Source organism: Molossus molossus, unplaced genomic scaffold (assembly GCF_014108415.1).
Source record: "Molossus molossus isolate mMolMol1 unplaced genomic scaffold, mMolMol1.p scaffold_m16_p_4, whole genome shotgun sequence".
NCBI classification, from domain to species: Eukaryota; Metazoa; Chordata; class Mammalia; order Chiroptera; family Molossidae; genus Molossus; species Molossus molossus.
Window position 1 is genome coordinate 38,246,896 of NW_023425377.1, and position 25,880 is coordinate 38,272,775.

General features: G+C 46.4%; 1 protein-coding gene across 1 annotated transcript in view; it reads left to right on the forward strand.

Moving 5' to 3' along the window:
* The window catches only part of TRPC7 (transient receptor potential cation channel subfamily C member 7), a 150,990-nt gene extending 135,301 nt beyond the window's left edge, over positions 1-15,689 (forward strand). Inside the window, exons 8-12 of the mRNA XM_036282146.1 lie at positions 1,084-1,279; positions 6,689-6,910; positions 7,521-7,601; positions 13,528-13,603; positions 15,520-15,689. Of these exons, the coding sequence (XP_036138039.1) occupies positions 1,084-1,279; positions 6,689-6,910; positions 7,521-7,601; positions 13,528-13,603; positions 15,520-15,689 (745 nt within the window). The remainder of the gene's footprint in view (positions 1-1,083; positions 1,280-6,688; positions 6,911-7,520; positions 7,602-13,527; positions 13,604-15,519) is intronic.
* The last annotated feature ends 10,191 nt before the right edge of the window (positions 15,690-25,880 follow it).

A 25,880-nucleotide genomic window follows, 5' to 3' on the forward strand; every position in this document is an offset into this window, starting at 1 on the left:
TGAAAATCTGAAATGTTAGAGGAAAAAAAAGAAAGTGCTTTCTCATAAATGGTACCAGAGAACTAACTAAAATACAAACTAAAAGAACTGCTTAGCCACTAAGATGGTATCAGATACATGTGCCAAAATCCAGCTTTCGATTAGATTCTCTGTCATAAACTGATATAGGGTCAAAGCTACAAAGCATAGAGTATAAAATGTGTTGAATTTTAGTCTTAAAACTAATGTATTTGGGTAACTCCAAAGTCTCACAAGCATCAAAGACTAGTGTCCTAAAAGCCAGGTCTTTCCTGAACTTCCCTCACAGTACATGCAGTATACAGCTTGAGTGAGCTGCAGGGTAAAGTGTGGGCAGTGACCTAATGGACTGCAACAATACAGACACACTAAACTCCCCACTCTCATTCCTGATCATTCAATGCCAGTTTGGAGGACTTGATATATGTAGCTGGCCTCACTCTCCAGGGCCAGGGGGTGAGAAAGGATAGCAGTCAGAAATATGCACTCTTGAAAACCTCAGACACACCTGGATTTGCACCCCACTTTCCAGCTGAGTGCTACTGGGAAAGACATGCAAGGCTCTGCGTGCCAGTGGTTCCATCTAAATGGAGGTAATAAGCAAGCCCACCACAGAGGTGGTTACAAGGCTTAAGTAAACTGACCTGTGCTGAGTGCCCAGCACTTCCCAGTCATCAGTGATGCCAGCTCCATCAATAGACATCATCCACTTCCTTCCCTGTGGGACTAGGTCGTCTAAGAGGAGACTCAAACTACTGAAGGAAAAGTGTGCTTCTGAGAATCCATATATATATCTATATATATGAACAAACATTTGCTCTGGTGTTTAATTTTAAATATTTAATTAATTACAAGATAAAAGCAATACCATAGCCAGTAGTCCCAATGAATGGACTGAATGGAAAAGAGACTACCTCTTTCCAAGTCTTCTTAAAAATCTGAATGTCTCATTAGCTAGTCCCAGCCCCACTCAGGAGTAACCACTGCAGTCCGGGTAATGGCAACTTTGGTGTGGAAAGTGTTAGCTGAGACAAACTGCCTGAAATGACTGCTGTTTCCCTGCAGGGTTGAAGAAAGTTTTAAAACCTTATTTTGGTCCATCTTTGGCTTGTCTGAAGTGATCTCGGTGGTGCTGAAATATGATCACAAATTCATTGAGAACATTGGCTACGTTCTCTATGGTGTTTATAATGTCACCATGGTGGTAGTGCTGCTCAATATGCTAATAGCCATGATCAACAACTCATATCAGGAAATTGAGGTAAGTCCAGTTAACTGAAAATCCTCTCTCTCCCTTGGTTGAGTTTACATTGCTGTTTTTTGCAATGAAAGTAAATGTGAAACCAAAGCAGCAAACAACAGGCACTCTTCCCAGATTGCCCCAAGCCCTCCTGTCACCTGCCACATGGCAGAGCAGGCACCATACATACAATGGCCTAACAAGGACAGAAAGACTCTGACTTAGGACTCTTCCTCTTTTACATGAGTCCCCTCGGGACAGCATGCAGGTGACCCACAGTAAATCAAAATGACTATATCTTTCAGCCCACATTCCCTTCTGCCTCTCACATGTATTTATTAAATACCTACTATATGCCAAGCCTGTGGTAGGCATGACAATACAGAAATGACTAAGACACAGTCCCTCCCCTCGAAGAACTCAGTCCAGTGAGAAAAATAGATATGTCAATCAACAAATTGCAGTGCCATGGGCCAGATTACCCAAATAAGTCCTACCAGGTGTAGAAGGTGCAAAGCAGAGATTGGGATTGGCCATGGGGGGAGAAAGCTTGCAGAGGTGATGCCTGAGGCCATTCAAAGACTAATACAATTCTGCCAAACAGATAAGGGAATTGAGTGTACCAGGAGGTATTTATCAAAATCTAAAATGCATAAACCATAAGCTATTGATTGAAGCCTTGTTTGGAACCACAAGAAATTAAAAATAAACTAAGTGAGCATTAACAGGAATCTGGGTAAACAGATTATGATGCATATCAACAATGGGATACTGTGTGGCTTCAAAAAAGGATAAAGATATTCTCTACATACTAATTTGGAAAAACCTTCAAAGTAGGATGTTAAGTGAAAAACATGAAGTTGCAGAACAACGTGTATAGTGTACTCTGGCTTGTGTGAGGAAGGGGAATACACATTCAGTTTTTATTGTACAAGCATTTGAAAAAGGAGAAATCCTCTGACGGTACACAAGTGAGAAGTGGGGTTGAGGGACATGGTGGTTGGAATGCCTTTCCATTTATACCTTTCTATGTTTCAGAATTCATGTGTTATTGTTTTACTTATTATAAAATTAAATAAATGAACTAAAAATTAAAACAAAATAAAATGCACTAACTCTTTCACTCAGTAATTCCAATTCTAGGAATAGATCCATGCAGAAATATGATTTTACACAGTTGTTCATTAAAGAAAAAGCTTGATAATATCTCAATATTAGAACCTTTAAATAAACTGATACAGACTTTAGAATACTGCATATAATACTGTATATACAATGAGAAAAACATTTTTGTGCTGACATAGCAAAATACCTATGATAATATTAAGTAAAAAAATGCAAGTTGTAGAAAAAATCTAAGTAAATCTTATTTACATAACGCAAATGAAGCAAAATTCCTATGATAATGTTGAATGAAAAGATACAAGTTGTAGAATAATATAAGTAGATCTTCTTTATATGCAAATGTGAATATATAGAAAGAAAACGTAGAGAAAGATAGAGAAAAGATACCATACCCTTGACCTGGAGTATCCTCTGGGGAAAGGAGTAAGAGAGGAGATTTAAAAGGGGACATTCACATGAGTTTGGTATATTTCTGTACTTAAATCTTTTATAACAATTATTTGTGTCTTTCTCACAAAGAAAAAAATAAAGACCTCCATATATTAGTTAGCTAGTTCTTCCATAACAAAATACTATGGTCTGGGTGGCTTGAACAACAGAAAGTTATTTACTCACAGCTCTGGAGGCTAGAAGTCAAAGATCAAGGTGTCAGCAGGGTTGCTGTCTCTCTCCTTGGTTTATAGGTGGCTGCCTCCTTGTTGTGTCCTCACATGGCCTTTCTGCTGTATGCATGCATCCCTGATGTATCTTCCTCTCCCTATAATGACACCAGTCATATTGGATTAGGGTCCCATCCTTATAACATCATTTAACCTTAATTACCTCTTTGAAGGTCCTGTTTCTAAGTACATCACATTCTAATGTATGGAGAGTTAGAGAGCTCAACATATAAATGTTAGGAGAACATATTTGGTCCATAATACCCTCCAAAAAGAAAAGTATACTAAATAGTAGGGACAACATGTGGCAAGGCAGAGAGGGGTGAAGCAATGTGGTATATTCAGCACTGCGAGAGTATAGATTATTCAAGGAAAAGAGGCAACAGGTAAAAGGCAGAAGTGACCTGGGCCACGAAGCCTTCATTCCCTCACCTCCTTCCCCCCCACCATGAAAATGCTGCATCTGTCAATAAACAAACATGCATTTTTAAAAATGCTATACCTATTTGGTTACCTACATGGATGAGCTATTGCTAACTCTGCCCTTCTGGACCTCAGTTTCCCCATGTGTAAGAGAAACCAAATAGTGCCTAGGTAATCTGTGGGTCTCTGTACCCTCACTTGGGATGGTTGGCCCCATCCTAACAAGCATATCATGTTCTAGTCCAAATTAATGTGAAATGTAAAGCCATGTCATTGATGTCCACTTGTTTGGGGCAAACCCATAGCTTATCAAGTTATCCCAACAGTGTATGACACAACATGAACAGAGCTCACTACAGCCCACACCTCACCTATGCGCTTCTCATCAGATGAGAGCACTCGTCCTCCACTCACCTCACTGGTGGTGCATGTGCAGGACCACAAGAAGTAGAATGAGGCCACTTTCAAGTACCCTCTACTCATGGTCACACTGAATTTTGATAACGTACATATTTACAAAGCCTTCCACGAAAACACTTATTGAGTCAATAAGTAGATCTTGAGTACCTACTGTCCAAATCCACACACGCAACTGCCTCTGCACCCGCCCTCCTCCATCAAGCATCCTGCCCATGTACCCTGGCTCCCTGCCCTCCCGCCTCCTCAGGAGCCACCCTTATCCTGACTCCACCTGCACCATCACCCTCTCCTTCTCTATCTAGGCCTTCCTGTCAGCATTTAAATTAAGCCTCTGGATCTTAAAAAGTAACTACAAAAAAATCCTCCTTCAATCTCACTTTCCAGCTCTCCACCTCTTCTTTTCCTGCTCTTTACTGCCAACTTTCTCAAATGTGTTGTTTACATTTTTCATTGCCTCATTTTCATTTCTCACTGCCTTGTCCACTAATTAACTCCTACTCTTCTCCACCTGCCAGCCCACCCACACTTGACCTGGCAGGGTACTTACTACTCATCCCTTGGATCTCAGCTCAAATACCAGCCACGAGGGCAGCCTTCGCTGATCCCCAGGGCCAGGCCTCGGGCCTGAACACCCAGAGTCTCCTATGGCTCTTAGCACAACTCTAGGTAAAAGTCCAGCTGATGTGTTGCTTAACATACTCATGTCAATGGCCAGACTGTGTGTTCAAGAAGGGCATGGATTATCATCCCCAGTGCCTACCAAGTATGTGCCAGACACACAGTAGGTAATTGATAAATATTTGTTGAATGACTAAAGGTTGGACACTAGGTACCGTGTTAAGCTATGGAGATAAAAATAAAATTTACTGAGGGTTTGCCAAGAGTCTGACACAGTGTTTTTCAGGCATTAACTCCTTTAATTCTCACAACCACCTATGAGGTAGGTATTATTATCCTCATTTTGGATGAGTAAACTGAGGCCCAGAACAGCTAAATTACCTGCCATGGCTACACAGCTAGTAAGGAACAGAGCCAGGCAGACTCCAGAGCCTATGTTCTCATCACTATATCACCATTCCTCTCAGGTCAGGTGTCCCTGTCATGCTTCTCTGTTGTACAAGGTGTGACCCCTGCCCTCACAAAGCTTCCAGTCTAAAAGACCCATAGACTAGGCCAGGTGCTGATGGGGTCTCTGCAAATCAAACTAAATGGCCAAGCCTGCTGGTGATGACCTCGTATCTCATGGCACATCCCTATAGCCTCATACAGTGCAGCCAATGCCTGTGGGGAGAGATGCCCACCACTCACATAGCACATGCTTGGAGTTTATCTTAGGGCTAGGTGAGAGAGGCAGTATCATCTCCATATACAGACGAGCGAGCCCAAGGCCTTTTCCTAAAGTCACATAGCTAGTGAGGGGTCATGAGCCCAGCTCTGTCTGATCCCCAGTCCCATGCCTGTCCTGGCCTCACACCACCCTCTTAAGACAGACCCCTAAGGAGCCTGACTACAGAATAAACACACCTTCTCCCTCTCAGGAGGCTCACTCAGCATTCTGGCACTGACACTAAGTCAGAAATAACAAATCTAGGGTTTCAATCTACCACCACTACCAGGGAAAAGAGTAACTAAAGTTACCATAGTAATAACTATGACTAAAACAATTAGTAACTAGGTCATAATTACCATAGTCAGGTTATTTTCCCCTTGAATAACATATTCAGAATCTCTTGGTATCTTCCCTGGCAGCACTCTAACCAACAGAAAATATTCTTTCCAGTAAGAAATAGGCTTTGGTGTCCAATACAGTAGCCACTTACCACATGTACCTAGTGAACACCTGAAATATGGCCAGTTCAAACTGAGATGTGCCCTAAGTACAAAATATACAGATTTCAAAGACTAGCTTATTAATAATTTCTATAATGATTTTTACAATTACATGTTGAAATTATAACATTTTGGATCTACTGGATTAAATAAAAGACATCACTGAAATTAATTTCACCTGTTCCATTTTACTTTTTATATTGTGGCTACTAGACAATTTAAGTAACCTATGTGGTCCACCTTTGTGGCTCACAGTATATTTCTGTGGGACGGTGCTGCTCTATATATTCTGTGGGACAGTCCTCAGATTAAGAGTAATACATTTGATGGTGTGGTAGCTGGTGACCTAGCACAGCTGTAAATGTTAATGGCTAACAGGATTAAGTGATGGTGAGAAACATTCTTTGGTTAGGGGCAAGTGGAGAATATTGGTAAAAATACCCAGTGGAGCCCTGGCCGGTTTGGCTCAGCGGTTAGAGTGTCGGCCTGCGGTCCAGAGAGACCCGGGTTTGGTTCCCACTAAGGGCATGTACCTCGGTTGCAGTTTGTCCCCGGCCCTGGTCGGTCGTGTGGGTGGCAGCCACTCGATGTGTTCCTTTCATATCGATGTTTCTCTCTCTCTCTGTTCCTCTCTCTCCCTCCCACTCTACCTGAACAAAAAATAGAAAAATGTCCTCAGGTGAGGATAAAAAAAAAAAAAAACCCAGTGGAGAATAAAGGAGGATGAACTGGCTGAGGTTTTTAGTGGTAAATCCAAAACGTTAAGTGGAGATCTTTCAGGATAATTAACTGCATATGGTTTTAGTGAGACCAAACTTCCCAGTGTACCTCTGTAGTGCAGATCCACAAATGTATCAGAGTCCTATTTAGAAATCTGCTTCCAGAATTTGAAGGCTGCAATCACAGTCCTCAGATTAAGCTTGGTCGTTAAATCGTGGCCTCTTATGGTGTCTTGTTGTCCTCTTGTCCACAGGAGGATGCAGACGTGGAGTGGAAATTTGCCCGAGCGAAGCTCTGGCTGTCTTATTTTGATGAAGGAAGAACTCTACCTGCTCCTTTTAATCTAGTGCCAAGTCCTAAATCATTTTATTATCTCATAATGAGAATCAAGATATGCCTCATCAAACTCTGCAAATCTAAGGCCAAAAGCTGTGAAAATGATCTTGAAATGGGCATGCTAAATTCCAAATTCAGGGTAGGTAGCATGGAGTTTATAGGGCTAAGAAGGCAACAGGAGAGGGAGGAGGGAGTTGCATGTGTTTGATTCAGATGGGTCCCTTGATACAAAGGGAGCCATGTGCCAAAGGAGTCAATGCTTTTCAAAATCCTGGGCACATCAGCAAACCTGCAGCACCAGTAGAGGTGATGGTGGCTACCCTGTTCCCTGTAGCTCCTTGGATAGGTGTATTGCTGGAGGCTCAAGCCTGGTCCCAGTTTTGGGAAACTCCTTAGTGGACTTGGAAGTGGAACAGCGTTCTAGAGTGTAACTGGAGAATGGTCTCTGGGAAGAAAGGTTCTCTGCCTATTATCTCCTCCTGGATATTCTTAGTATTTATTAGCATATTAAAACATCTGAGGAATACTGGAGGATTAACACCCACATAACTTTAACTCAGTGCTTCACAGAGTTGACCAAACATCCTAAAGAACTAAAGTCCCCAGGAATGGTGTCCTAGGAAGCCAAGTAGCAATGGGTCCCAACAGTCCTTTTTTTAGGGACCACCCCAAAAGTGGGTGCTATTCAAATCCTACCAGGTATGCGTGCATTATGTATTATGTATGTATGTTTTTGTTTTTTTCCCCAGAAGACTCGCTACCAGCCTGGCATGAGGAATTCTGAGAACCTGACAGCAAATAACATTTTCAGCAAACCCACTAGATACCAGGTAACCACCCTTTTCTCAAGCATGAGCAGAAATAGACTCCATTAAGACTGATTCAGTAACATAGCTGTGTCATCCTCTCAGAACACAGCTTCATTCCCTCCTTCACTCCATGAATATCTAGTAAGAGCCTACTATATGCTAGGCACTGTGCTAGTTAATGGGGGTAAAGACAATTCCTATCTTAGTGGCACTTCAGTTCAGTGAGGGTGACAAACAGTGAACAAGTAAACACACAAATAGATATACACATTCAAATTGATAAAAGTGCCAAGAAGAAAACAATAGGGTGCAAAATGGAGAAAATAGGGAGCCCCTGCTTAGATATGGTTTGCAAAGGAGGCCCCTTCAAGGAGAGGGCAGTTAGCTAAGACCTCATGGATGAGAACAAGGCAGCATGTGGGGCCTTCCAAGCAGAGGAAAAGCATCAGCAAGAGCTGGAGGAGAGAAACTCGGCAGGTCCAGAGTAGCTGGAGCCCAGCCAGGAGGGGAGGAGAGGTGGAGGGATAAAGTCAGAGGAGAAAGCAGGCAGCCAGACCAAGGTCAGGATGTGGATTTTACTCTATATAATCACGGCAGGCAGTTGGAGGAGTTTAACTTGGGGAGGGAGAAGATAAAATTTTATTCATGCTTTAAGAAGACTGCCTAACTGCTTAATGAGAGGAAATTGGTGGGGATCAGAGAAAAAACAGGGAGACCAGTGAGGAAAATGTGACAGTCAGGCAGGTGCAGGAGATGGTGGCTTCAATTGGGATGTGAGTAGGACAATGAAGAAAAGCAGACATTCTGGATATAGAGCCAACGGAACCTGAGGTGCACCAACAGGTATGCAATAGGCAGAGGCAACCTGACTCCCAGGTATTTGTCTGAAGGAACCAGGAGGCCATTGCTGTCTTCAGTGAGCACCTGGCCTTAGACTGAAAAGGCTATTATAAGAATAAGAAGATGATCTTTTGTGCTTGAAGTCTTTACATTGCTTTTGGAAATTAATGTCAAATCTCTGTGTCAGTTTGAATCAACCCATGAGTCAGTGGTAAATGGGAACTACAGGTTATTGATTATAAAAAAGTACAAGCCATTCTTTTCCTAACTCTTCCTTCCCAATGATAAGCAGTTTGATCTGTGTTGATCATTTCTTATTATATGTAAATTTGAAGCTGTTCTGAGCATTCCTCTGGGCTGTGATGTGTCCCTAATGCCACTATTCTAGAGGGAGCAATTACAGACAGCATCTTCCAGACACAGATCTCTAATTGAATCTCTGTCTGTATTTCAGAAGGCAGCTGTGCAGTTAGGAGGATTTAAGTGTACAACTAAGAAATGGCTCATCCCTCAAAGTACTTCTAGGTTGCAGACTAAAAACTAGCAATGGGCAGGCAAATCTTGTATTTAATCATGCACAAAATCAGGTCTGCCCAGTTTGATCTGTTTTGAGTTATTTTACAGGACTAGTTCTTTGGTCAGTGGAAGGGATTTTTCTTTCTCAGCTTCTCAGAGAGAAGTTTAGATTATCTGTGTCATTGAAAAGATAAACAACCCTAGTGAGTTAGAGCCAAAGCTCTTCTGGTTTTGAAAAGAATCAGCTCCTGAGATAGAAAAAAATTCATTATGTGGTGGATGTCCTGTGCTTAGAATGAATCCTTTGTCTGTAAGATCATTTGCAAACTCGGTCTCAGGGCCATCCTTTTCTGCCTCCATCATTGCTGGTTGTTGGCCTTCCATCTCCTGGAGGGCTTCCTGCTGTGATTACAGAAACTGGTTGGTTTTCAGCTTCAGGCTACTGATAACCTTGGAAAGTGACTCACTCTGTACTCTGAATCCACCATGAAAAGCCTGGGGCCACTTACTCAAACAGTTGTCGCAGAAAATAAATTAGGAAAACTTGACCAAAGGCAGCAGAGCACAGTAAGTAGGAGCAGAAAGCACCCTGCATTTGCACATTTGTATTTTGCTCAGCCCTGACCATGAGGTCTGGGCATCTTCCTGAGACATTGTCTGCTTAAACAGGAGTAAACCATGAGACAACATGAAAGGACAGCTAAGAGCAGACTAGACACTAGTAATGGCGTAATCTCACCATATTCCTGAAAGAGGGCAAGTATCTTTAACTTCATTTAACAGATGAGAAAACTGATGTTCAGTGGTGAAGTTCACAGGGCTACTTGAACTGAGATCTGACTCAGAAGGGCACCATTTTCGCCACACACTCTGCCCAGGCACTGACCCATCATTCATCTTCACAGTGTTTCACCAGAGCCTTCCTGGGAACCTGCCCTGCCTGTTTGACAGTCACTAGGAAGAGCTCTAGCTGAGCCTTTGCACCTGAGAGGAGAAGGCAGGGAGCACAGAAGGCACTCTGCTGTCACCGGTAGCAACAGTACCTGGGAAGCAGAGTGAAGGATTCAGGCCAGGATCTACAAGGGCTCACCTCTTTTCTCGGGCTTACTGGTGGTCTTCCCAAAGCAACTTCCAAATGTGAAGAGATGAGGAGGAGCTCAATCTTCTCCCTCTGTCCTACTATCCAGACTGTACCCAGAGCTGCCATCTCACCAAGCACAAATGTGGTCAGCCTGACACCATGTGGTCTTGACAAATTCTGTAACATTCCCAGCAAGGCAAAAGCCCTTTGTTCATACACATGTGATTTTCAAGCTTGTTTACTTTGTGTCTCTTCAGTAGATCTGCTGGATTGTTCAACCTTAGTGCTTCAGATGTTTAAGCTGTCAGTCCTTCATTTTGGAGATGCTCCCCATTTTAAGGGAAGTCATTTCCTTCAGACTTCAGAGGCTCTCTGTGCTTTGTTTTCTTAGGCTTCCAGGGGTCGTAACTGTTATTTTAAAAAAAAAAAAAACTGGTTCCTTGCTTATGCAATGTGTTTTTCCAATCTGAGTTCTGTGGACATGAGACTAAACAATTAAACAAAACCATGATACTGACAAAATGGCCATACTGTGCCTTCTATCAAAAGTCCCCTGTGATCTGTTCCAAGATCCAGTGTGTCAATATCTTGGGGTATGTACTGACCCCCTACACATACTGAGAGGTAAATTTCCTTCATGGACAAAGCAAATAAGCCACATCCCAAATGAACCACAGAACTCAGGCATAGTCCCATCATTCAAATAAGCTCAGCCTTGCTGATACAATCCAATCCCTTCCCCACAATCCAGGAGGGAGACTTCTTTGCAGTCTAGATGGCCTTTACTGAAGAGATAAAAGCAAATAGAGATAACATGCCAATTCTGATTTATTCTCTTCTGGTGTTTGATAAACCCAGTCTTAACATGTGACTGTCCCAGGATCCATTCTGTCCACTCTCTTCCAATGTTCCTCAATTTCTGTTTTCCTAGGTGAAAATACTGCTTCCCCCTACATTCTAATTCATTTTCCATCTTCAACATATCATGTGTGTTCTTTTCCACATCTATGACTTTATCTGCCCTGGCTGCACAGAGAAAGTTGTCTCTTCCATTAAAAAATCTATTTTCCCTTCACCAGCCGCAGCCAGAGGCCATCAGCCTCTTGGAGTCTGGGCAAGGGTAACTGTCTTCCTCCCTGGATTTAGGTCTCAGGGTCACAACCATCCTTACCCACTGTGCAGCTCACTATTCGTTCTTTTACCTGAGTTATCTCTGGCTCTTGCTAAATACATGGGGGAGGTGAGCCAACTTGCCACCAATGAAGACATGTAAACTTGGGGAAAGATTATCATCTCCTTGAAGACCTCTATGGAAGGTAACAAAGATATATCTCAAACTCATCACAAAGGAACATGCTTTCCCCCTTATAGTGAAGGAGGGGAAGCTTTTGATGTCCATCTTTTCTGGAAGTAGAGACCCTATGTAGCATCCATTTTAATAGAGCTTTCAGGCATTTTCTAACCATTTAAAACTTCCTGGGGACAAGACTTGTTCATCTTGTTCCTACAGATCCCGAGTTGTCTAACATGCACATGTCAGAGGGGAAGCTAAGTCCCCATCAGGACATGAAGTTTCTAAGCAAATGACAGGTGGTTACACTGTTCTCCCTTAAGGTACCTGTCACTCCTGGGACGAAGATAAAGGGTCCCTGCATCCTAGCATGCTCATGTGATTTGCTTTCATTTTAAGGCCCCATAATCCTAATGTGTGTTGAGAGACTTAATAGCAAATGTTTGCTTCTCTACACTTTGAGCCATAGGTCTGAGAAACCCTCACTCAGGTCAAGCATGCCAGTTTTCAAGAGTGGGCCATGATCATTCATGACCATGACATACCAGTGACCTTTTCTCCAAGAGGTAACAACTGAACAAAGCCACCCATCCTCTGAAATCTAGCTGAGGCTTCTTCCTGCATAAAAAGCTGTGCCTTTTTAAAGGACAAATTGGTACCAAGAAATGGCCCAAACCCCCTTTGACTAATAGGAACCAGTTTCCTACACTCATCCTCTAAACTATCTTGCACTTAACCTTTTTCTGAGGCTTAGATGAAGCCCCAGCTTTGGTTTATATTTTGGTTAATCCCAGATCTATCACTTCCCAGCTGTGTGATCTTGGAGAAGTCACCTCACTCTGAGCCTCACTCTGAGGGGCAGCAGGAAGGGAACTTGTTAATTAGCTGTTCAGCCAGAAATCAGATCACAGTTTAAACCACAGAGGCAAGTGAACCACCAGTTCACTAAGGGCTGAGAGGGGCAGCACTGGTCTAAGTAGACTGACAGGGCTCACCCTAGGGAGCCCTTTGCCAGGTTCAGTCGAAGTATTAGAGTCACAGGGCCAGGAGACACCTCCTCAGCAAGGCCGTCACCATTAAAGGCACTAAGAGAACCATTGTTTGATGATGATAATGAGTTAAACTCTCCAGCTCTTTGCATCATGGCAGTTCACATCTTTTACTTGCAAGAAGCTTTTCCTGAGCCCATGTAGTCAGAGAGAACTTAATAACCTGCTTGACATCCCACAGCTAAACTAGGAACAGAATTCAGGTCCCTTCAATCTAGAAAGTGCTCCTCTGTCCCCTAAGTCCTCAGGTGTGAGCAGATGAGCAGGTCACAGGAAAAGATGACCAAGGATCAGGGAATCCCTCCCTCTCTGCCTGGCTGCTCATCTCTTGCAAGATTCAAAAGTCTCAGCTACCAGACTACTTTTAAATTCTGTGATTTCACAGGAACCCTGGAACAACTAGCTGACAGAATCCAAAGTTCACCCCATGTAGTCTTTCTTGCACTTGGCTCTATTCTTGGTATCTATTTGTTCAAGCCTCTGTTGCTTCAAGAATCCAGTGTCTGCACATTAAATGACTCTTCAGGTCAAACACTTCCCCTATAGCATGACTAGGAATGCAGGGTCAAGCATGTGGGGTTTCAGGAAAGTGGTATCTTGGCAAAACCTCCTGAGGCCTGGTTGTATGTTTCTGCCTCTGGTAGGAATTTTCCAAGGTACAGTGGGCTTGTTCTCCAAACCTGGTCCTGACTCTGTACTAAGTACATCTCCACTCATGCACAGAACCTCAAAGGGATACAATTCCACTGGGCTGGCTGCTAAGACTTAGTACTCCCTCCTGATCACATCAGTTGTTGAACTAGAAGAAGGTGTTTCAGAACTGAAGCCCATCGAAGAGGACATAACAGGCTAAAGCCACAAAGCAGGACTGGGTCAGGCTTCGGACCCTAGAATAGCATCCACAAATCTTAGATGATTCTCTCATTGGCTTGCCTTCCTGCCACTGCGAGTGTCCTGTTCTTCCATCCCAGGGTCAGGTGGTATTGAATCTTGGGGGGAGGAGTTAAACAGAAGGACTGGTCCAGGCTCCCTCAGGAGGTAGGGCACCAGCCTAGGAACACTCCCAGCAGCTGACTGGGCTCTGTAGGAGGGAGGAGTCATGCACACAGTGCAGGTTGCCTCTGTGCTCAGCCAGGCTTGTCTGATGCCTTCCTCGTGTTCACATTTTAGAAAATCATGAAACGGCTCATAAAAAGATATGTCCTGAAGGCCCAGGTGGACAGAGAAAATGACGAAGTCAATGAAGGTAAGAGGCTGGATCGGTTTCCTGCAGGTGGTGGGAGCCGGGCATGGTCTCACTAGGCTACAATCAAGGTGCTGTCAGCAGGGCTGTATTCCTGCCCAGAGGGCCAGGAAGCTCAGTCTCCATGCTCTTTTTGGTGTTGGCAGAATGCAGTTCCATGCAACTGTGAGGCTGAGATCTCTATTCAGCCTGTGGGGCAGCCTTTAGCCCTAACCTAGAGGCCACCCTCCAGTCTGCCTGTAACATGGAGCCACTTCATCTCAGAACCAGCATCAGAGAACTCCACTTCTCATACTGCCACCTCTCATGCCTCTTCTGTCATCACATCTCTGTGACCTACTCTTCTGCTTTCCTCTTTCACTTTAAAAAAATTGTGATTAGATTGAATAAACCAAAATCACCTACCTATTTAAGGTCAGCTGATAGCAACCTTAATTCCATTTGCAACTATAGTTCCCTTTTTCCATGTAACATAACATATTCATAGACAGGACACCAGGGATTAGGACCTGGCCATCTTTGGGTGGCAGGGTAAATTATTCTGCCTACCATAGTGGTTGCTGCCTTGAGTAGGCCTCATGGTTGCTGAGGTCAGGATGGCCCAGAATTCCTCATTTCATGGCACACATGCAGAGAACAGCCAACTATACATTTCTTTCTAAATCTGCCACCATCTCGGGTCCAGCTGGCTCCATCCTGTGTCACTTCCAGGCTCTCAGAATCTGACAACCCCAGTGTTTCTCAACCCCACCTCAGAATCACTTGTTAAAAAAATGCACATCCAGACTAAGAACACAGCCTTCTCCTTGAATAAAGGTACTAAGTCTCCCCCTTGCTTGAGCCTCAGGGGCCTACCAGAAGAGCCTGGTCATTATTAGTGACCCTCTGCTTAATCCTGGAGCATCCTCTCTGGGCTGATCCTATAAACTGAGCAGCAGCCCTTCTACCCACCCCTATTTGTCTGTCTGGAACATAATAAAACTGCCAGGTGACAGGCCAGCCAGCCTCAAGCAGTGTGTAATTGTGACTGACAGTAAGGTACCTAATTATAGGTGGGGTTGCCCAGGTTTCGTGTCACTAGAATTACACCATGAAAGTAGGACTCAGCGAAGCACCCAATGAGTTTTGAGGAATGTCTAACCAGACAGAACTATATCTTTAAGACCTCTACACTGTTTGTACATAAGGCATACCTGGAAAACATGTATGAATAATGTGTCCCCAGGCAGTGGACTCCCACTTGAGTTAAGTTCAGTATCTACAATATCAGGAAAGTTAGTATAACAGTTTCCACAGCCCAGGCCCTCGTGAATTTCTAACCACGTGGTTCACTGTGGAAATAAGAGAATCTCCACCTGGTGGTCCCTTGCTACAGAAGGAGGAAGTGGCAGGCCTGTCACAGGGCTTCCGTGATGCAGGCCTGACTCCTCTGAGGCTTCCCAGTTCCACGGCCCAGTAGACCATGTTGAGCTGCTCCCTTTACACTTGGAGTTTCCCTTCTGCAATAATAATAGAACAATATAGGGAGCATCATGAAAACAAGGGTTTCCGTTAACAAGGGTGTTACTGAGTCTTGAAATCTGACTTTATTGGTTCTAAGACCAATATCCTAACAACCATGATAGGAAAAGGTGCTAGCAATTCACAACCCTTATCTGACTGCTCCATCTACCCCAAACCCTTACCAGAGAGCTTGACCAGGAATGGAAGGAGAAGGGTCTCAAAAGAACGGGTGTGTCATTCAGTGGTAGCAGCTGGGTGGTACTTAGGTCAAAACGAAGCTCCTGTCCCCTCACCAACATCCCTGGTGGGCTAAACCAGCAACCTGGCATTCTGCTGAAAAGACTCATGCCCAAATGCATGTGACATGAGCCCCACCTGCCTGCTCACACTCACCAAAATCTCACCTGTCCTTGCAGGCGAACTGAAAGAAATCAAGCAAGATATCTCCAGCCTGCGTTATGAGCTTCTTGAAGAGAAATCTCAAGCTACTGGTGAGCTTGCAGACCTGATCCAACAGCTCAGTGAGAAATTTGGAAAGAATTTAAACAAAGACCACCTGAGGGTGAACAAGGGTAAAGACATTTAGTAGCCCACATGGGCATCTGTGACTTCTACCAGCATTCCAAGGCCAGGTTGAATGCCCTGGCCGCCAGCCCTGGTGGTGGTGAGGGGTCCCAAGCCCACTCCTCTAGGACCCTAAGGGGACCCACTGACTCTAACCTGAGCAGCCTTGCTGATATCTGCAGCCCAGTGACCTGCCTGGATCCAGAACTGTTATGAATCTAGGCTGATGAGTGAACAAACATGACCACAGGCGGGGAGGAAGTGCCCCCACACTCACATACACATACACATACACACACACACACACACACACACACACACACACACACACAGATGCCCATACACGACACCTTCAGTCCAGCCACAGTGACATACGTTTAGTGAACAGTGCAGAAAAAGGCCTTCTGGGATGCACATGCACCCTCCCCCTGCACGTGGAACACAGCGCTGTGTCCTGGGAAGACAAACCACCTCACCCCATGTGTACCTTTTCATCACCTCCCTGACACCCACACATCCAAACATAACCAGGAGGTGACCTGTGATCTATTCTTAAGTGCCAGATGAGAACACAGATAGCCTAATAGCAAAATAGTTCTATTTGTTTATAAAAAAAATTTTTTTTTAATCCTAAATCAAAAATTGTACTGTAGGTACCACTGTTCAAAATCCAAATGATGTATTTTTACCTTTATTAAGATTATCTTGTATTTACTATTTTTACCTAAAATGAAAAGAAATAAAATTACCTCATAATAGCCTAGGGGGCCTCTGTAAATGTGCTGCCCTCCTGCCACCCTGTACCTTGTCTGGAGATGGGTTTGGGAGCCCATGGGCCAGTGGTTCCATGGGAAGAAAATGGGGACAGTATAAGGAGGGAGGACACCAACCTCCCAGAGCCCCTCCTCCTATCCCCAGACCTAGTGACCCCAACCTCATCAAGGTCAGAAATGAGCAAAAGGAAAGGGTGAGGGAAGCAAAATGTTTTCTTGGGCCCTCTCATCCTCTGCCCCTCTGTGTGGGAGGATCAGAGTGCCAGGTGAAAGAGAGCCAAAAATCTTTCTGAAGGAGCCTAGGTGTGAGTAGGAAGAGTGGCCACCAGAGGGCGCCTCAGTCCCAAACAACACCCATTCGGAGCCGATTGGGGATGCTATTGAATTTCAGGAGAGCCCACTATCCCATTGGCCCCAAGGAAACAGCTGCTACTAACATTAACTGGATGTACTTAGTGAGCACTTGCTGAAGTACCAGACTCTGTAAATGCCCATCAGATGTGTGCTTGTCTTTGTGGTGGTGCACTGTTCTGGAGAGAATACCTGTAGTTTTTCTCTAATACTCCTCCATACCCCCCACCCCCAAAGCCTGCAGGTGAGGGCTGAATTCATTCAGGGAATATTTCCTGAATCCCTTGCCAAGCACTGGAGATGAGACACATGCTTCCAGTGGGGTTCCTTTTGAAGTCTGGACTCTGAACAGAAAGGCTGACATACTCTGTAGGAAGAGAAAATGATTTATCCAGGGGACAAATTACCAACATTTCTGAAAGATTTCTTTTCATATCCCTCGCTTGCCTTCATTAGAATGCTAATAAACACTTCTAAGGTGCATTATACAATCTCCCCACCTACCTTTGACCAGAGGCAGCTTGGCAACCCAATTCCTAAATCCCAGGCATCTTTTCCCCATCACACCTAAATCTCAAATTCACCCTATAAGGAGATAAAGGAAAACAAGTCCCACTAAGTAATTAAAAACTATCCAGTAGGCCTTGGATGGCACGTCTGGGAGGTGAAGGTAGTACAGGAATGGATTCATGGCTGCCAGAAGGATGTGGGAGAAGAAAGGAACCCCTCTTTTTGTCAAAAGCTGTTAGAGAGGCCTCAGAACTGAGGCCTGGCAAAGCTGTCTGCCTGGAGCCGGGGATGGGGGGTAGTCAAGAGATTGGTGATTTTCCGGGCACATCATATGGGACTTGTTTTCCTTTATCTCCTTATAGGGTGAATTTGAGATTTAGGTGTGATGGGGAAAAGATGCCTGGGATTTAGGAATTGGGCACATCATGACAACATCCCTCACTCACCTCCATCTCCCTGGCAGGCAGGGGAGGCAGTTCTTAAAGAAAACAGAAGAGTGAGGACTGGAGTCTGGGAGGGGCTCAAGGGCAGACAACAGAAGGAGAAAGGGCCCAAACCCTTCTGGAAAACTCCCCGGACACCCCCAAGACTTGCACACTTGCCAAAGCACCAGATCCATTCCCTTGCAGCACTCTGCAGGCCTGCCACTGTTTATACACAGGTAACACCTGTCTCCACTGCTCAGGGGAAGTTCCATTAGGGGTCCAGGTCTGTTTTAGCCCCACTATGCTGGCACTGAGCCAAGGAGTAGCCACTCAATGAATCACTGCTGGACCCCTATTTTCTAAGATTCCTTCAGATGACACAATTAGGCTCTGAAATTCTGATGAGTTTGCAGGAAATATAAGCCACCCTGCTGCAGCTCTTTAAAGGGTCACAGCATGGAAGGAGGCCTGGCTCTGGCACCCCCTGTTATTTCTGAGATCCTTCAGACTCTGTCTCTGCCCCAGGCCAGACAACCATGGTGCAGGCATGGCTGGGGTGCTGCGGGACTCCAGAGTGGCAGCTCTGTCCAGGTCTCTGGGTAACCAGTGGTTAGGCAGCAAGTTCTCCAGTAATATGTCACATTCTTATGGCTCATAATAGGGCTCCACAAATCCTAGTGACACTTCCTGGGCAAAGCCCTAATTAGTCCCTAGAGCTATTGCTAAAGGACAAGTGCTCACACACTCGAGAAAGCACAGCCAGCCTCCTCTGCCCATCACAGAGTATCTCCCTCCCTCCCAGTAAAGCCCAGAAGACAAAAAAATTGGCCAACACAGTCCAAGCTGTGTTCCCTAATGTGGGCACAAATGGGGAGAGCTCTTCCAAGGGGCCACAGGCCTGGGAAGGCCACCAAAGATAACTTCACACCTGTTACCCCTGCACCAGGAGAGAGGAGTGAGACACCTTGCCCTGCTCAGAAGAATAGTGTCTGGTTAAAAATAAGCGGCCCCACCACCTGTCACTTCTCAAAATGTTCATTAAGGCTTATGTGAAGTATAGAGTCTGAGGTTCCCAGAGGCTGACAGGAATTAGGAGTTTTGAATTGCTGAGGTAGGGAGGCAATACTCCATTCTATGCTTATCCCATCTCTTCCCCTCATACCTTGAAGGGTGATGGTGCCGGAGGGAAAGAACTCCAGGAGAGACATATGAGTGTAAATCAACTCAGGCTTGTTAACCAGGTGGCAAGCACCCTTCCACCTGGGTCAGCAGACACAGCAAGCTCTCGGGCCTGTGCTGGCTGTTCCTAGAGAAATCCCACTGACTCTTTGCCCGGGACTTCTCCCTTCACTTCACTCCAGTCTAACAGCTAGGATATCCTGTGCCCTTTGTCTCAGGAAAGGAATGACAGAAACACAGGGAAAAAAATAAAAGTGACCTGGGCATGGGTTCCCAAAGGCCTGAGTCTTTGAAGAAGGAAGAGGATTGAGGGAAGAATCTAAAACTTTGAGAGAAAGTGTTTGAGGAGCACAGGGCTTTTCCCTAACCAGAAACACTTCCCTCAGACTGAGCAGGAGAGAGATGGAGGTGACAGCAGCCTGGTCCTGCCTGTGTGGGATAAGTATGCCAATGCCCACAGAAATGGGGACCACAGCTGGAAGGCCACCTCCTTGTCCAGCTGCCCTCCCACTGGCATCCAGGGAGGCATGAGGCAGAGGAAGGGAGGGACACCACCTGTCCAAGGCCAAGGGCCCTTTCATTGCAATACACTTAAAAAGTGTGGCCAGGCCTTAGCCGGTTTGGCTCAGCAATTAGAGCGTTGGCCTGTGGTCTGGAGAGACTCGGGTTCGGTTCCTGCTAAGGGCACATACCTCGGTTGCAGTTTGTCCCCGGCCCTGGTTGGGTCGTGTGGATGGCAACCACACAATGTGTCCCTTTCATGTCGATGTTTCTCTCTCTCTCCTTCCCACTCTATCTGAACAAAATAAGAAGTGTCCTTGGGTGAGGATAAAAAAAATAAAAAGTGTGGCCCGGCCGGTGTGATTCAGTGGTTGCTGTGTGATTCAAAAGGTTGCTGGTTCGATTCCCAATCAGAGCACATGCCCAGGTTGTGGGCCAAATCCTCAGTGGGGGCCATGCAGGAGGCAGCCAATCAATGTTCTCTGTCATAGATGTTTCTCTCTCTCTCCCTCTCCCTCCTTCTCTCTAAAAAAAAAGTCAATAAAGAAAAAAAAATGTTTTAAGTGTGGATTCCACCTTCTCAGAATGTCGGAGTCTGAAATAACTGGATCAAACAGGGCCTGTGGTGCTGATTCCACACACATCCGGACCAGTGGCTCACCCACCCAGCAGTGTGCTGGGGAAACCGGAGGCAAAAGAAGGTCATTTACACCCAAGTACAAGTTCACAGGGGTCACTTTCAGGTGTCTCTGTGCAAATGAAGATACTCCCAGGGTAGACAACACTTGTAATGTTGCCACTTCTGCCCACACATCTCCAGAGCGGTGTGTACTTATGGAACAGCAAAAGGAAGGTGGAGGCAGAGAGGAAAGGGAAGGGGTGAACAGGGCTTGTCCTGACCATGACCCCCCTCCTTGGCTGGAAACTGATCTCACCCCACCCCTGGGCACAAGCTGTCACGTGACCCAACCCAACTGCCCAGAACACCCAGTGTCCCTAAAACCAACACAAATCCAAGCATAGAAATCATAGTCCTATTTTGAGATTTAAATATATTATGTGAACACTAGGAAAGAGATGTCCTTTTTCAAAATGGGTCATTAAACAGGAGAATGTAAATCTGGGACACAAATAGACCCCTCCCTTCCACACAAACAGGGACTGTCTGCCAATAAACTCAGAGATGAGAAACAGAGGAGAGGGCAGAAATAAAGGTGGGAGTCGGGGGTGAGGGGAAAAAAGGGAGAAGGAAGAGGGGAAAGGTGAGGGAGAGAAACTGTGTGACAGTCTCACCCTGACCCTTCTTCCCAGAGTTCTCCGTTATGTCTGGGGGCCGGTTCCAAAAGCATTCTCAGCCTAGCCATCATATAAATTCCATTTTTGTTGAGGTTAAGTTTGCACTGGGTTTCTGGATGGCACTTACATTCCTACAGTCCTGATGAACTAGAAAAGATGCTAAAACTTCTCTATCCCATCCTTCCCCTGGGGCTGATTGTGTTGTCTCTGTGGTTAGAGGAGTGAGGGCCAGAAACTGCCACAACTATTTTCCTTGAGACTCAGTGAGGTTCTGGACAATGGGTGACAGCTTGGAGGCGGTTAATCTGTTCAAGAGTGAAACTACAACAGCTGGACATAGGCTGGTCTGGAGCCCCGGTGATGAGTGCACCTCAGGACTGGGAAAAGAGTCTTCCTGCTCTGCCCAGGCTCCAGAATGGAGGATCCAGAATGGGTACCCTAGGCACTTGTGTGGCCCCAGGGAGGTACCTCTCCCAGCTATGCAGGCAGTAAGTAGTGGAGTGGCTGAAGAGGGCAAAGCTGAGAAAGAGGCAAGGCAGTTGGCATGGTGACTACAGTCATCACCCTTATTGAGGAGTCATTGCTCAGAGACCCCAGAAATAATCAGTATACTTTGAGGATGACCAATTTCTGGCTGGTGAGGTTCCTGCTATAAACGGGAAATACAGAGTTGTATTTTGTAGGTATTTCCTACAGTCCTGATGAACTAGAAAAGATGCTAAAACTTCTCTATCCCATCCTTCCCCTGGGGCTGATTGGAGTTACATAAACACAACTCAATATTGGATGGGGTGGGGTGGGGAGCTTTTGCTGCTTTCCCTGAAGACAGGCCACTGGAGTTACATGAATACCAGCATCTATACCACTGACTATCTGGGCTTCCAGACTAGTGGTGCCAGGGTGGGTAGTGGCCACCCCCAACCTGAGCTGAGTCAGTCTCCAAGACAGAGGAAGTATCTTTTGGACCATTTCAATGATAGAACAGAACAGAGCCCAGGGTTTCATGCTCACTTCAATCAATCACCGGCTAGACACTCATCAAAACAGAGCCTCTGGTGCCTTCCCAATCTGCAGAACTGAACGCGCAGCTCCCAGAGCCTGGAGCCCTGAAGGGGGCCATTCCATCGGAGAACCACGCCGTTTTCCTTGACACAGCGTCCCATAAGGACGTCCACAGCGCGGTCATTGCCTGTCACCAGCAGCATAAGCCGAATGAACGTGTCTCCACAGGCGTGCGGGCCATGGCGTCCTCTCAAAGGTGCACATACATGTGTGCTGTGCTGGGGCTGCTGAGCCGATGTGTCCCCAAACCCCAGCTCAAGGTGAAGGTTTCCATCGTGCTGAGGCTGCCCCGAGAGGAAGGCACAGACCGGTACTGCAGCCACTCTGGAGAGATTTTCAGCTTTTCTTCCAAAGGGGTGGAATCCCATTTCCCCGATTCCCGCGGCCGTTCCGTCTCTCCTCCTCTGCCTGCACACGACGTGACAGACGCAGCCGGAGTGACACACGAGAGGCCTCTTCTGGGAAACGGAGCGAGCCGTCTCAGACAAGGGCACCGCGGGGCCACTCCCCTCAGGACCTAGGCGTGGTTTACCCACATGGTCACCGGCCTGAGGTGGCCAGGCCCACAGCGCGCTGCGGGCTACGCCGCGCCCACCACAGGGTCGGAGAGGAGGGCGATTGGAGGTGAGAAGGATCGGGCCCAACCCCCCAGCATTCCAGGCAAACGCACGCTCTCACCTGGATACACCTCGCAGCGACCCCGGAGGCAAGCCAAGTAGATGTGGAGGGCGACGGGCTTGGTGGCTCCACCTTCCCGGAACCTGGAAGCCACGTGCAGCGGCCTGCGCCTCTCTGGAGGCCTCGCGGAGGACGAGGCCAGGCTGTGCGAAGCCGCGCAGCCGCAGAGGCACAAGCACACAGCACGTGCTCCCCCACCGGGCCTCCAAGGCGCCTCAGAGCAGGCTGCGCAGAGCCTCGGCACGGGCGCTGGTGGATGCAGAGCAAGGAGCACATGGGCCCGGAGGGGCAGCTGTCCTGTTCCATTAAGTGCTTGAGCGCCTTCCCAAGAAAGGAAAATGTGAAGAATTAGGGCCTCAGCGGCTCCAGGGAAAGTAGCCTCCAGGTTCACGTGCCCTGGCGCTTGCCCCGCCTCCCACGTGGACCCGAGGTGTGGTCATGTGACTTGTGCAGCCAATGAGCTGTACAGCATAAGCAACGACTTTCTACGCACGTGCTGCTGGGGCAGGTCCTCGTGGAAGCCTCAGCTGTGCAGTAAGGCAGCCAGGCCCCGGCGCTGAACGTGGAGAAGCCCCTGGAAAAGTGCTGCATGGCAGGGGCCTCTGGTTCCTTCCAGCCTAGAATGCTGTTTTAAGCCGCTCAGTTTTGAAGCGCTAATACCCAAGCAATAAATAATGCAAAGGGACTGAAGGATGGTCCGGCAACTTTTCACACCATACTCAGCCTAACCATAGGAGAGGAGTCTCACCCGTTCACAAGAGAATGACTTACTCTGAGTGCCTCCATCAACAATGCCGTAGGAATGCAAATCTGCCGGTTTTAGAGTTCCCAAATGCCCAGGTCAGCTTTGCTCCACCTAGAAAGAAACCCTGTTTCTGTCCACCAGTAGAAACCCCCCAAACAGCTCTAACCATCTTGCAGAAGGAGGCACATTTTGTCGAACACGCTGAAGCAGCCATCAATGCAGCCATCCGTTCAGCTCATACATTGCAGCGTGAGGATTGAAAAGATGCTGTGGAATCCCAATGCTGAGGGGCTTGCAGGCTCACTGGTGAGGAAAAAAGGTGAGCCTGAAAACACTGCAGTAGATGTGTAAGATTTTTTAATGAGTGCTAGACAATACAGAGGAGATGTCACAAGGCAGACAGTGCATCATTGCCCAATGGGCAATAACACTCCCTTAGATTTCCAACCTGACAGCTATCAGAGCACTTTCATATCCCTTATCATTTAATTAAAACAACCCAGTGCGGTGGGCAGTGCAGGATTAATTACCTCATATTTGCATAGAGACAGCTTAAGCAGTGCAGTGGTCCCACTGAATGGGACCTCCACGAAATTCAACCACGGAAGTTCAACCCCTGGGGCCCAGAGCCCCATGAACTGGATGGACTAAGTGCAGAGTAGGTGCCAATGAACACAATTAAATGAGAGGGATACCCTTATGCTGGACAAGTGTGGAAGCACTGTCCCTGGGAGGCAGTCTGGGGCAGAAGGGATGGTCCTTGCAGGGTATTTCTCAGGGCAGTCCTCAGACCTCTGGCCTCAGAGTCCCAGAGACCCTTGTTAATCACCGTAACTATACAGACCAGGAGTGAGGCCTAGGAATCTGTATTTTATGGTGCTCCCCAGTGACTCTGATGGTCGACCATATTTGAACACTATTGCCACAGAAGTCACCTTGCCAGGTGGCATGGCCTTCCAGTCACCTGCCTAGTGGGTGGTGAAAATAGGACTCTGGGGACTCATGATCAAGTGCTCTAGCTAGCTCTATGGTCTTCACCAGGGGGGTGGGACTGATTCCATCTTGGAAGGATGTATAAGATTCAGACACATAGAAAAGATGGAGGATAAAGCAGTGAAGGCACCAAGAAAAAAAGTGGGGATAAACAGCTCAATCCCACTCTATCTTATGCTGCATAACCATTATTAAACAGCATTATTATGAAGTACAAACTCAATGAGCAGACAGGAAATACTAACAAGGGTTTGGGTAATAACATTCTCCAGGGGTGGCCTAGTTTGGATATTGTCTCCTGTCTCTTGGAGATGAGGAAATGTCACTCTTGCACTGGGCATGGTCAGGGTCTCCACCCCTATCTGTCCTGGGATCTCCGGCTCACCTGGAGTCAGAGAGCAGAGCCCTGAGGCAGACAATCTGTCCCAGTGAGGACAGCAAGCTTCCTGGGTGTCCCGGCATTGGACCACACCGAGCAGGGAGACCCCTACCCCCTGCCTCATGTGAACAGGTTTTGCCCACAGAGAGATGGCAGGGAGAAAAGCTCTAAGCTGGTAGAGAGGGGAAAGACACAGGATTGCCTCCTCATGTTTGAGATCCACCTGTTTGTTTTTTTAATCACTCTTTTCTACTCTGTGTGACAGAATCGGAGCCACTTCTGTATCAGGGGAAGTGTGCTGTGTAACTGTGCTCATAATCAGTCCCAGTTAATGTGCTCTTTAATAATCATCGTGTTCCTCCCTCCAGCTCACTAAGCTTCCCCCTCCTGCCTCCCACTCTATTTTTATCTTATCCCTTCCCCAGTGGGAATTCCTTAAAGAGGCCCAGCTGGTTTGTCATCCTTTCCCTTTCTTTCCAAGTGGCCCTTCCAGCTGAGAGTGGGCCTTTTCATCCTCGTGATTCAGAGTAAGGCTCCAAGCAAGGGCTCTAAGGGCCAGAGGAGCAGATTCCAAGAAAGGACACTATTTTGGGAGCTTGGACAGTGGAAAGGCCCAGACTCTGGCTCAGCAGACCCCAGTTCAGACCTTCCTGCCTGGCGTGGAGAAGAGACCATCTCCACAAAGCCAAATATGACAAGAGTATTCCTTCTACCCTGGCTGTTCTCTCAAGTGGGTGCAGAGAGGATTAAAAGAGTCCTGGTGCCTGGCTGATGTGGCTCAGAGGTTGAGCATCAAACCATTCACCCAGAGGTCACCGGTTTGATTCCCAGTCAGGGTACATGCCCAGGTTGTGAGCCAAATCCCCAGTTGGGGGGCATGCAGGAGGCGGCCAATCAATGTTCTCTTTCATCAATGTTTCTATCTCTCTCTCCCTCTCCTTTCCTCTCTCTCTAAAATCAATAAAGAAAAAAAAAATTTTAAGTGTCCTGGTGATGCTGTTGTCATGTCATTGTGAATCAGGACTTGCGGCTCCAGCACCTGTCAGGCCAGCAGGGCAGGAAGGGGCTCCAGAGTCTGAAGGAAGCACGGTGGAGGAAGCACTTAAGGACCAAGGACCCCAGAGAGGAAGAGAAATAAAAAACCAAATTACTTTTGCTGTCTTTTATTCTGTTTATTATTATTATTCTCATTACAAAAGTAAACCATGGTCACTGGAGAAATTTTCAAAACCTTGGCACTCAGAAAGAAAATGAAAATCTCCCTTAATCCCATCACACAGAGATTAGTATTTACTTATGGTTTTCTTTGCACATTTGTATC